The 13,083-nt window shown below is 35.6% G+C and overlaps 1 protein-coding gene across 1 annotated transcript in view; it reads right to left on the minus strand.

The window, feature by feature from the left end:
• Nucleotides 1-753: 753 nt before the first annotated feature.
• Nucleotides 754-13,083, minus strand: part of LOC102986506 (sperm-associated acrosin inhibitor-like) — a 141,476-nt gene continuing 129,146 nt past the window's right edge. Inside the window, exons 4-7 of the mRNA XM_028493347.1 lie at nucleotides 4,556-4,886; nucleotides 4,064-4,140; nucleotides 2,898-2,935; nucleotides 754-1,554 (exon numbers count right to left, since the gene is read on the minus strand). Of these exons, the coding sequence (XP_028349148.1) occupies nucleotides 1,435-1,554; nucleotides 2,898-2,935; nucleotides 4,064-4,130 (225 nt within the window). The 5' untranslated portion in view covers nucleotides 4,131-4,140; nucleotides 4,556-4,886 and the 3' untranslated portion in view covers nucleotides 754-1,434. The remainder of the gene's footprint in view (nucleotides 1,555-2,897; nucleotides 2,936-4,063; nucleotides 4,141-4,555; nucleotides 4,887-13,083) is intronic.

Genomic DNA, 13,083 nt, shown 5'->3' on the forward strand with positions numbered 1-13,083 from the left:
AGCGGCTGGGCCCGTGAGCCACGGCCGCTGAGCCTGCGCGTCAGCAGCTTGTGCTCCGCAACGGGAGAGGCCACAACAGTGAGAGGGCCCCGTACCGCAAAAAAAAAAAAAAAAAAAAAAAAGATAATATTATTTAACATTTTATTGATTGAAATATTCATGATTACAAATTGCATTAGGTTTTGTATTATCGAACACACAATTAAGATGGGTTCTCAACTGTCATTGAATAACTGAAGACAAAATAGAAATCTTTCATTGGCAGGTTCTTAGAGTTGGAAAAATTCTTCAACGATCTATATTCCATCTTCTGTAGTACTGAAGGCTTTGTCTATCATCTAGGAATTTAAAGCCCTGACAGAGAAGACTAACTGAAGAATCCATTTCACAATAGAATTGTTATAAAAGCCATAGGAATGTGTGGCTGAGGCAGAGTCAGCAACAACCCCAATGACTAAAATCAAATTTTCCACTATATTCTCTGTAAAGAAAGAAAAAGAAAGAAAAATTATGCCTAAAAACGTATTTAAAATTGCCTGAGCACTGCACTAAGTGCTTCTCCATGAGGAGAATCTGAATATGAGAGCACTAGGAGGGCTGTGCTCCCCTTCCTTGAACAGCTAGCTGGGCCCCTCCTTACCCCCCTACCCTACACAGCTCCTGCCAACCATCTGGGGCTTCTTGACTCTTCCTACATGCTCAGTCCTGACTCAGCCTTGGAACTCAATGAGGAGAAACCTCAGAGAGGAGGATTAGAGATGGTTTTCGTGGTTCTCTAGAAGTAGAAGCCCATTTGGGGATTAAATGAGAGGAAACACCAGTGAGAGGAAATGAGGTGGGAAGTAGGAAGGCTGGCTGCACCTTTAGACTGGGAGTTCCCTCGGGGGAACGAGGCAGCAAGGGAGGTTAGGTGGAAGTGTACTAGCATGCCCTGCTCTCTAAGGAAAGTTTGGAGTCTTGTCAAGGAGATCAGGGGACAAAGTGGACCATTAGAGGAGTTCCTCTGGAGCATAAATTGCCCATTGTGATGGATTTAAATTTCTGAAGTCAGTAGTTTTTCTTGCTCAGTTATGCTCCCTGTAGCTTGGAGCTACATCATAGAGGTTCTCATTCAGCCTCTGGAGTTAAGAATTACATTATATCGGTCACCAGACTTCCATTAGTAAGTCACAGCAATTAAATCAAGTTAAAGTAATTGATTTATACAGTTGGGTAACATCCAACAGGGATGGATATACTTTGAGGTCAAATGAAAACTACTTTTAGGAATGAGACTTAAGGGAAAGGTACCAGTGTATTTCTTTGGCTTTAACAGAGAAAGTACAGTTATTTTCCATCTATACTGTGACCTGGCTATCAGAAAAATGGAGGTTCCTATAATTTTGTGATTGTTTCTTCATTATTTTGGATGAGCCAATATTTAGTCTTGTGTTCTTACAGCTTTTCACTGCAGAAAACACATTTATTGGAGTATGTTTGGCCATTGGTTGCACAGATTGGGTCCATTTCTCTGGTGCAAAAATGTAACTGATCCACATACACGTTACGTTCTGGCTGTTAAACAGACAACATAAAATTTTTCAGATAATAAACCTTTTGAATAAAATATTTTTTATTCCTAATACAAAATGGTATGCATCAAAATGGAATATATTCTATAGTCTATATTGAGGTTTAAAAATAGACATAAGTCACGCACAGAGACATAAAAATATATTGATATATTTTTGCAACCCCAATATTATTTTTTGTATTTTTTAAAAACATACAAATGGCTAAACGCATTTTAATAATTTAGCCACTCTGCCCCTATTTCTCCTCATACGTGGATCAGATTTTCACCATTATCTCATACCACAAAAAATTATAAGAGTGAATTTGTTATAATTCTCCTGTTTTTCTCAGTAGTTTCACTAATGGATAATTTGATAGTTTCAGATTATCACTGTATATGTATGTGTGCATATATATGTTTGTATATGTGTAGTTAACCATATACATATATATGTAATTTGTGTAGTGATAGCAGTGTTGGTAATTTACATAAATAAACAATAGTGTGTGTATCCTTACATGACCTGCTTTTTAAGCATCTTTAAATATGTTTGTTTAGATGTTTAGAAATACAGTTGATTTTCTTTACCTCTATGTAATATTCCAATCTGTGATTTTATGAAAATTATTATTTTATATTCCTGTAAGTGGAAAATTAGGGTTTTTTAAAATAAATATCTGTTTGAGTCCCTGCTTTCAATTTTATTTTATTTATTTTTTAAAATTTTATTTATTTTTGGCTGCATTGGGTCTTCGTTGCTGTGTGCAGGCTTTCTCTAGCTGCGGCAAGCAGGGGCTGCTTATTGTGTCGGCTTCTCTTGTTGCGGAGCATGAGCTCTAGGTGCACAGGCTTCAGTAGTTGTGGCTCATGGGCTCTAGAGCACAGGCTCAGTAGTTGTGGCACATGGGCTTACCTGCTCCGTGGCATGTGGGATCTTCCCGGACCAGGGCTTGAACCTGTGTTCCCTATATTGACAGGTGGATTCTTAACCACTACACCACCAGGGAAGCCCAAAATTAGTTTTTTTAATCCTCTTCTTTTTCTAGGGTGAACAATTCCACTTTAAACAGTATTTTTAGATGCCTGTATATAACAAGGTTTATGCTCAATAATAAAACTGTGAATAATGGGATATTTTTACCTTTTCTGAAATGACGGATGGTTTTATATGGCTGGCAAGATTCTATTTCTTGACCTTAGTGTAATAATGACACTTTATCTTACTTTTTGAAGGACTATTCTGTTATAGATTATTTTGATAAAATTTGCTGTTAAAACTTAAAATATAAAAAAATTAAAAGTTTACCTTTTTCAATTCCCACATTAATCAGTATGAACTTACAGTTTCACGTGTCTCTCTTAAAGGTACAAAAGCAGTTTCTGCAACCATCACACAAAAGGTAAACTGAAAAGAAGAAGATGAACAGGGGAAAACAGTGTCTCTGGTGGGAAGTACCCACATCTATGCAAATCACCTACTCAAAACACAGCAAGTAATGAGGTGAGGCTTTTGTGGTAGTATCAAAATAATAATCTCACAAAATAACTTCAAATCTGGAAACAGAATTCTAAATTCGTCTCACTCTGAAAAATAACTTTAAGTATGGTTTAATAATCACCAAACCCTGCTGTGGAGATGACACTTTTTTTCATTTTTATAGAGACATCCTAGTCAGCGAAGACAATGCCTTGCTTAAGGCCACTTAATATGAAGAAGTTAATTACTACTTAGTATTCAACTCGAGTATCATGGATCTCTTTAATACCTCACAGCTACTTTATTCTGAAATTCATGGGCCATCTTGTGCTTTAAGAAAGATAATTTTTCAGCAGAGGGATCAATTAGTTCTCTCCTTACACAAAGCCTTGACTTTAGTGGACTCAGTGCTGGCAAACAACAAATAGGATTGTCAAGGATACCAGATCTAGAGAACATTTTTACTGCCCACTCTCTACATTTAGCAACCACGAAATCTGACCTCCAAAAAGGAGGAAAAAACCAGGTAAATATCTTTAATCATAAATAAACAAACAACTAAATTTTACTGCTCATTCTAACCCCCCTCTCTGTCTCCACCTTTCTAAGGTGGGAAATGAGAAAAAGCCATCTACTGATGCAATTTTTTTTTTTTTTTTTTTTTTTTTTTTTGTGGTATGCGGGCCTCCCCCTGCTGCGGCCTCTCCCGTTGCGGAGCACAGGCTCCGGACGCGCAGGCCCAGCGGCCATGGCTCACGGGCCCAGCCGCTCCGCGGCACGTGGGATCCTCCCAGACCGGGGCGCGAACCCGGTTCCCCTGCATCGGCAGGCGGACGCGCAACCACTGCGCCACCAGGGAAGCCCCTAATGCAATTTTTAAATAGGTATTTGTAACATGTCCCATTTCATTTTGCCAGTTTAAGTATTACATACCCAATAGCAATCTCCTTCATTCCTAGATAATAGCAGTTGTTTCCTACATTTCCTAAAATACGTTAGTTGCTTCATCCAGGTCTGAAAATTTTACTCACCAAAATAAAGAGGAAATGCCAAGCCAGTAATGAAAATAACTTTGATCCATGATGAGAAGAGAGACATCTTATCAAGTCTGTAGAAGAAATGCATAGGAATGCTTATAACACATGGCACAGGGACAAATTGCCCATTTCCAAATGAAAGTTTCTTACAGCTCAAGGAACTGCCTCCCTCTCCTAGGTTTGTAATTATGGTGGGAATCTTCCCCCAACCCACAGGACATACATGTGAACAGAAGGCTTCGTAGAAGACTTGAGAGAAACTCTAGGACAAGTCCTCTTTGCCCATTTAAGGAGGAGCGGTTTACTCTCCCAAACCTTGGCTCAGCCCACAAGGAGCCTGGCTGTATTTAAAGAAATATGCACTTTGGAATTTCAGTTTTTCCTCAGGAAATAGAAATAGTTATTTTAGGAAGGACTGACCTGGAGCAGTCCTCACAGCAATGTGACACACCAGGGCTACCTCCACAGCATCCCCAGCTGACCTACCTGAAACAGAGAAGCCAGTGGAGAGTGAGGTCTGCAACTCCAGGGACTGTGCCTATTTTGATTCCCTTTCCTTCTCAACCACTTCCCCCAGCTGAAGAGTCTCTTTATTGGACTGTTGGTGACGAGCCTGGTGGGGTAAAACAGATGGCCCCCAGGAGATAAGACCCTGAAGTTTTCTGTGTTCTTCCTCACAAAGATCTCACACAGATCATCTCTCAGCAGGGGTTTGGAACAATTTCATCTGATGAACACATGTATGAGGAAGGGAGAAGGTGACAACAATTCTTTGAAACTCTAAGGTACAGAAGAGATGGGGAAGCTTTCCGAGTTCCTGAATTGAAAAGAAAGGATAATCAAAACAAGAAAGAAAAGAATGAGTTTGGGGAACTATAATTAGATACATACCTACATCCTTAGTATTTTGAAGGACAGTAGAAGCCCATTAGACTCAATTGGAGATTTGATTTTTAATAAACTTTTTATCTTGAGTTGAATTCTGTTTCATCAAGCCATAAGCACTAATGCAGAGAGTTATTGTGTTCCTTTTAATCAATTTCCCCCAATGAGAACATCTTGTAAAATTATGGTACAAATTCACAACCAAGAATGCTCAAAAAGCTCCCAGATGACTGTCAGGGCAACCAGCTATGGAAACCTGAGGTAGAGGACAGAATGTGAATATTAAGAGGAGAAAGAAGGCTTGGGAATGAAATTGAGACCACAGGGGACAATGCCCTAAACTATATGATGAATAATTTGATCTTTACCTCAAAGTAAAGTGGGAAACTGTGCAGGGTTGGAAGTAGCAGGAAGAGGTATATAATATGAGCTATTTAATTAATCTGCTTCCCAGTCTGACTCTGTGGAAAGAACTTTGGCAAATGAAAGTCCTGAGTTCAAATGCCATCTACCACTGAGTAACCTTGAGACAATATTCAGACTTTCTAATCCACTATTTCCTAATTTTAAATGTGGGAATAATAATTTCTGTCTCAACGATTTGCCATAAATATTAGGGATAAAATATTAAAACAGGATGCACTTAAAGTTGTGCTAGATTACATTTGTCACCCTAACTGAACCTGCCTTTTTTTTCAGGGAAGAAAGCCAAGATTGAGAAAAGAACCTTTGAGTCTAGCACTGTTCCATGCCAATTTAATGGGAGGATACAAAATCTGGTGAGTGCAAAAATTTTTCCTTTATTATAGGAAGTTATTATCATGCTTTCGCTAGATTTTGAATTATTTACATAGATACCATCAGAGACATCTGTGCAGATAATCCTTCTGGCACATGACCTTAGAGGGTAAAATTAAACTGAAGTTTAGAGTTGAAGTGATTGTACAGTCCTTGAATCCCACAACACTGGATTTTTTCTCTTATGTGCATTCATTAGCAGAGATTAAGAGCAGGAGACACTGTCTATGAGATACAACATGCCATGAGGTTTCTAAATTAACCACGAAAGGGAATGTTAGATGTGTGGGTTATTTGATGCATATTTTTTGTGAAAATGTTTAATGTGTATAAATACATTTATATTGTAAAGTTACAGATATTTAATATACAACTATACTAAAATCACATATAAATATATGCATATGTATATATATGCAGATATATGCATGTGTATATATATGTCTATATATGCATGTATATAATTCTATATATCTATATATTCACAAATATGCTAACATTTACATGTAATAACACAAATATGACATTAACATTATAGATACATATATATATACACACACACACAGAGCATATAGATAGATATACATAGATATCTATATATGTAAGTTATCTAAGTGAGCCCTAAATGTCATCACAAGTATCCTCATAAAAGGGAGACTGAAGGAGATTTGATGCAGACACACAAAGAAGGCCAAATGAAGATGGAGCTAAGAGAGGTTTGAAGATGCTGGCCCTAAAGATGATTGATGATAAATAGATAGATAAAAACAGAGACAGAAGAATAAAATCAAGACATTTCTCTGTAACTCATTTTTTCATTTAACAATCAATGGTATATCTTCATATAAGCATATACAAATACACAATTCCTTTTAAGTTATTCTTGCTACCAGTGTTGTAATGAACATGGTTGTGCAGGTCACTACATGCTCATTCAATTAGTTCTATATTTTTAGTAGTTGCATTTTTGAGTCACATAATATGTGCAGTTTAAATTTTAAAGATAAGACCAGTTTACTTTCCAAAAGCCTTATATCATCTTACTATGAAAAAGACAGATTACAAGTATGGTTGGTTCTCTGTAACTCACCAAATGAGTGTCATCTGAAATATTCATGTTTTCACACATACAGTTAAATATATACAAAAATATAAAATGTATATATTTGGATGATTTTGTTCAGTGACAAAATTTCTCCATCTGGGAATAAACTGAAATTGTTTATTAAATAAGTTAATGAAGTCATAATTTCTATTTTTTTACTTTTAAGAATTTTCATCTACAAACATGGTTTAACTTCCAAATTATTTAAGTCCTGAATATGTGAAGAAATTACACCTCTCTAATTAACACAATTCATAGTTATGTTCTGTAAATGAGAAATTTGGAAATCTTTGGTGAAACTTCCTGTTATATATGCATATACAAATGGAACAGCTTATTTGAAGTGGTGATGGGTGAACTTTGGCTACCCAGCCTCTTTTGTCTATTTAGAGTTAACTCTAGCTGGAGAATGCTGAACTACATGTTTATGTTTCCGCTCTAATATTCCAAAGTTTACAGTACTTAGGAGGTCCTGTTAGATGATCCCTGAGTACAAGATAATGCAGTCTGTTTTACACTGTCACAAGGTTCCTCCGCCCCAAATATATATTACAGCTTTATTAATAAAGAGTATGACATAACAGGCATACCTTGGAGATATGGAAGGGTTTGGTTCCAGACTGCTGAAATAAAGTGAATATTGCAATGAAATAAGTAACACAAATTTTTTGGTTTCCCAATGCAAATAAAAATTATGTTTATACTATACGTATGTAGCTTATTAAGTATGCCATAGCAATGTGTCTTAGAAACAATGTACATGCCTTAATTTAAAAATACTTTATTGCTAAAATATGCTAACCATTATCTGACAACACAGGGTTGCCACAAACCTTCAATTTTCAAAAAACACAATATCTGCAAAGTACAATAAAGGAAAGCATGCCAAAAGACTAGTGAACATAGATGAAACAGTCCCCAATAAAATATTAGCAAACCTAATTCAACAGTATGTTAAAAGGATCATACAACATGATCCAGTGAGATTCATCCCAGGGATACAAGGATGGTTCAATTTCCACAAATCAAACAATATGATACACCACACTAACAAACTGAAGAATAAACGTCATAATGATTATCTCAATAGATGCAGAAAAAGCTTTTGACAAAATTCAACATCCATTTGTGATAAAAAAGTGAGTACAGACAGAACACACCTCAACATAGTAAATGCTATCTATGACAAGCCCACAGCTAACATTATACTCAATGGTGAAAAGTAGAAAGCATTTCCTACAAGATCAGGAAAAAGACAAAGATGCCTACTCTTGCCACTTTTATTCAACATAGTATTGGAAGTCTAGCCACAGCCATCAGAAAAGAAAAAGAAATAAAAGGAATCAAAATTGGAAAGGAAGAAGTAAAACTGTCACTGACTGTAGATGACATGATACTATACATAGAAAATCTTAAAGATGCCACCAGAAAAACTACTAAAGCTCAGCAATGAATTCAGCAAAGTTGGAAGATACAAAATTAATATACAGAAATCCATTGCATTTCTATACACTAACAATGAACTATTAGAAAGGAAAATTAAGAAATGAGCACCATTAAGAAACTAAGAAAACAATTGCATCAAAAAAAAAATACCTAGGAATAAAAAGACCTGCACCCAGAAAATATAAGACACTGGATGAAAGAAGTTGACAATGACACAAACAGATGGAAAGATTTGCCGTGATGGAAAGATTTACCATGCTCATGGATTTGAAGAATTAATGTTATTAAAATGATCATAGTACCCAAGACCATCTACAGATTCAGCGCCAAAACTCCACTGGCATTTTTCACAGAACTAGAACAAACAGTCCTAGAATTTGTATGAACACACAAAAGACCCTGAATAGCCAAAACAATCTTGAGAAAGAAGAACAAAGCTGGAGGTATCACACTCCCTGATTTCAAACTATACTACAAAGCACCATGATCAAAACAGTATGGTACTGGCACAAAAACTGACACATAGATCAGTGAAGCACAATAAGACCCCAAAAATGAACCCATACTTATATGGGCAATTTATCTACAACAAAGGAGGCAAGAATATACAATGCAGAAAAGACAGCCTCTTCCATAAATGATGTTAGGAAAATTGGACAACTACACACATAAGGATCAAACTGGACTCCTCTCTCACACCAGACACAAAAATAAATTCAAAATGGATTAAAGATTTAAATGTAAGACCTAAAACCATAAAACTTTTTGAAGAAAACATAAGCCGTACACTCTTTGACATCAGTCTTAGCAATTTTGTTTTTGGATATGTCTCCTCAGGCAAGGAAGACAAAAGCAAAAAAACCCAAATGGGACTACATCAAACTAAAAAGCTTTTGGACAGTGAAAGAAACTATCAACACATCTAAAAGGCTGCCTACTGAATGTGGGAAGATATGTGCAAACTTATTTCTCACAAGGGATTAATATCCAAAATATACAAAAAACTCATATAACTCAGTATGAGAAAAACAAACAACCCAATTAAAAATTGGGCAGAGGACCTGAATAGACATGTTTCCAAAGAAGACATACAGATGGCCAACAGGCACATGAAAAGATGCTCAACATCACTAATCATCAGGGAAATGCAAATCAAAACCACAATGATATATCACCTCATATCTGTCAGAATGGCTACTATCAGAAAGACAACAAATAACAAATGTTGGCAAGGATGTGGACAAAAGGGGACCCTCATGTACTGTTGGTGAGAATGTAAATTGGTGAAGCCTCAATGGAAAACAGTATGGAGATTCCTCAAAAATTTAAAAATAGAACTACCATATGATCCAGCAATTCTACTCCTGGGTATTTATGCAAAAAAAAAAAAAAAAAAAAAAAAGAAAGAAAAAAAAGACCCAAAAACACTAAGGCAAAAATATAGATTCACCCCTATATTCATTCCAACATTATTTACAGTAACCAACATACAGAAGCAACTTAAGTGCCCAATCAATAGATGAATGTATAAAGAAGATGTGATAGTGATACACACACACACACACCAGAGTATTATTTAGCTATAACAAAGAACGAAATCTTGCCATTTGCAGCAACATGGATGAACCTACAGGGTATTATGCTAATTGAAATAATTCAGACAGAGAAAGACAAATACTATATGATTTCACTTATATGTAGAATCTAAAAAACAAAAACAAATGAAAACAAACACAACTAAACAGAAACAGTCACAGATACAGAGAACAAACCAGTAGTTGTCAGATGTCAGAGGGGAGGGGGGTGGGGGCTGAAGAGAAATAGGGGAGAGAGATTAAGAGGTACAAACTTTCAGTTACAAAATAAATCAATCACAGCTATGAAATGTACAGTGTGGGGAATACAGTCAATAATTATGTAATACCTTTGTGTGGTGACAAAAGACAATTAGATTTATCACGGTGATCATTTTGAAATGTACAGAAATATAGAATCACTATGTGTGCACCAGGAACCAACATAGTGTTGTAGGTCAATTATACTTCAAAAACAAACTCATGGAAAAAGAGATCAGATTTGTGGTTACCAAAGATGGGGGGTGAGGAGAGACAGAATTGTATGAAAGTAGTTGAAAGGTAAAAATTTCCAGTTATAAGATAAATAAGTACCAGGCTTGCAATGAACAACATGTTAAATATAATTAACACTGCTGAGCATTACATATGAAAGTTAAAAGAGTAAATCCTAAGAGTTCTCATCAAAAGGAAAAAAGTTTTTTTCTATTTCTCTAATTTTGTATCTGTATGGGATGATGGATGTTCACTAAACTTACTATAATTATTTCATGATATATGTAAGTCAAATCATTACGCTGTACATCTTAAACTTATACAGTGCTGTATGTCGATTATATCTCAATAAAACTGGAAGAGAAAAAAGAGGTATGCAGTAACAATTGTTGGTGAGGATGTGGAGGCAACGGAATCCTCATACATTACTGGTGGGAATGGTTAAGAAGGTACAGCCACTTGAAAAATACACTGATAGGTTCTTGAAGAGCACAAGATAAACCTACCATACAAAGCATCCATTCTACTCTTGGGTGTTTAACCAAGAAAAAATGAAAAGAAAAAAAGACTTGTATAGCAATGTTCATAGCACCATTTTTCTTAATAACCAAAAAGTGGCAATAATTCCAGTGTTCATAACCTAGTGAAAAAATAAAACAAAACATGGTATATCAATACAAAATGGAATACTATTGAACATTAAAAAGTAATGAAGTACTGATGTATATGCTACAGTGTGAATGAACCACAAAAATTTGTAAAGTGAAAGAAGCAGATATAAAAACAACATACTGTTTCATTGTATTTACTGAAAATGTCTAGAAAAGGTAAAACAAGAGGAATACAATGTAGATGAGTAGTTGCCTTGGGTTGGGCGTAGGAAGAGGGCATGACCTCCAAAGGATGAGAGGGACATATTTGGGGGTGATGTAAACACTATAAACTTTGTGGTGATGGTTGCTTATCTCTCTCCCTCTCTCTCTTTCTATATATATATATTTCAATTATTATATCATGTCTAAAACTGATTAATTTTGGGTATGTAATTACAACAATAAACTGGTTTTTAAAAAGAATAAAATTTCAAGTTTTGTATTCAAACTCTCTTTACCAAAATGTCAGGTTTAAAATACTGTAAGATTTCCTGTGTCTCATTTTCATTACATGTAAAATATAGAGCTGATATCTACCTAATGTGATTCTTAGGAGAACTGAGGTAACATGTAGAAAACTGTTTCACAGAGCTTTTGAGGAGAACAGTCATGCAAAAAGGAGGATTTCCATTCATTAGTGGATAATAACTTTAATCGATAACATTTAAATTCCTAGATGATAAGTAAAAGCAGAGCTGATCACTGTTATCCTATTTCTCACATCTAAATAGGGCTTGATGCATAGTAGACCTTTATTTATGTGGAATTAAAAAAAAAGAATACATAAATGAATACACGTTTCAATGAAGAACTTTTTCACAAAGTCCTCTGCAAAGAAAAAGTGGTGCAATAGGCCGAAATCATTTTTATAACGTTGCTCTACAAATTAACATTCTAATGGATACTTTCCTTAAGAGGGATACTAGAGATTTTAAATGATTTAATAGCTCCCACACTGATTACTCTTTAGATGTAAAAGTATATATTGATAAGAACAGCATGCCTAGCATAGCATAGGTCACAGATTTCTAGTTGTCATTCAACAGTCAACCTACATTTCTGCCATTACATTCAAGGTCTGAATGATCCTTTGGGCACACAACTAAAGCCTGCTTCTTGTGGCTGGAAAACTGAGGTTAATGGAGAGACATCTGACTTGGCCCTAATAAAGCAAGTCCTAAGTCAATAAAGGCCTGCTTCTTGTGCCTGGAAAAATGAGGCTAATGGAGAGACATCTGACTTGGCCCTAATAAAGCAAGTCCTAAGTCAATAAAGGCCGTGTTGCCTCCCATCCCAGGAGCACCCACTTACCTCTCAACTGACTTGTGATCAAGAATGAAAAACATATGATAAGTTTTTCCCAAGCCTCATAAATCTTATATTATCTTTCTATACGTTCTGAAATTCATTCAATTATAGACATATCCGAGGTCTTAGAGTCAGTATTACCTCAGATCCATGATCATAATATTACCTGGGGTGCTTGTTAGATTTCAATTTCCCATAAACCTCTCCTAGAATTTCTGAATTTTTAGAACAGACAGAATCCAATTATCTGTACTTTTTATAAATACCCAAGTAATCTAATATTTGGTCATATTTGGAAAGTATCTTTTTGGCTATAGGTATCAAAAATATGTTTATGTCTTAACCCATTACCCAACGAAGTAAACAAGGGGCATGTTAAAAAAAAATGTAACACCATTTAACACTTCATGGAGCAAAATATTTAGGGGTTTAAATTGCATTAGGTTTTACATTATCAAACATATAACTAAGATACTAATTTTTCAAACTGTCATTGAAGAACTGAACATAGAGAGTAAAAATGCTGAAACGAAAGGATCTTAAAGTTAGAAAGAACTTGGAATATACTACATTCCACCTTGTATTCTGCAGGGTTCACCTGGTCCTCTAAGAATGGAAGACCCTGACTCTGCAATTCTAATTGTTGCAGAACCCACTGCAAAATGGGATCACAGTAGAAGCTGTAGGAATGTGTTGTTCCAGGAAAAAGTCAGCATTCACCATAATGAGCAATAGTAAATTTGCCACCAC

The sequence above is a fragment of the Physeter macrocephalus genome, chromosome 8 (assembly GCF_002837175.3).
Source record: "Physeter macrocephalus isolate SW-GA chromosome 8, ASM283717v5, whole genome shotgun sequence".
NCBI lineage: Eukaryota > Metazoa > Chordata > Mammalia > Artiodactyla > Physeteridae > Physeter > Physeter macrocephalus.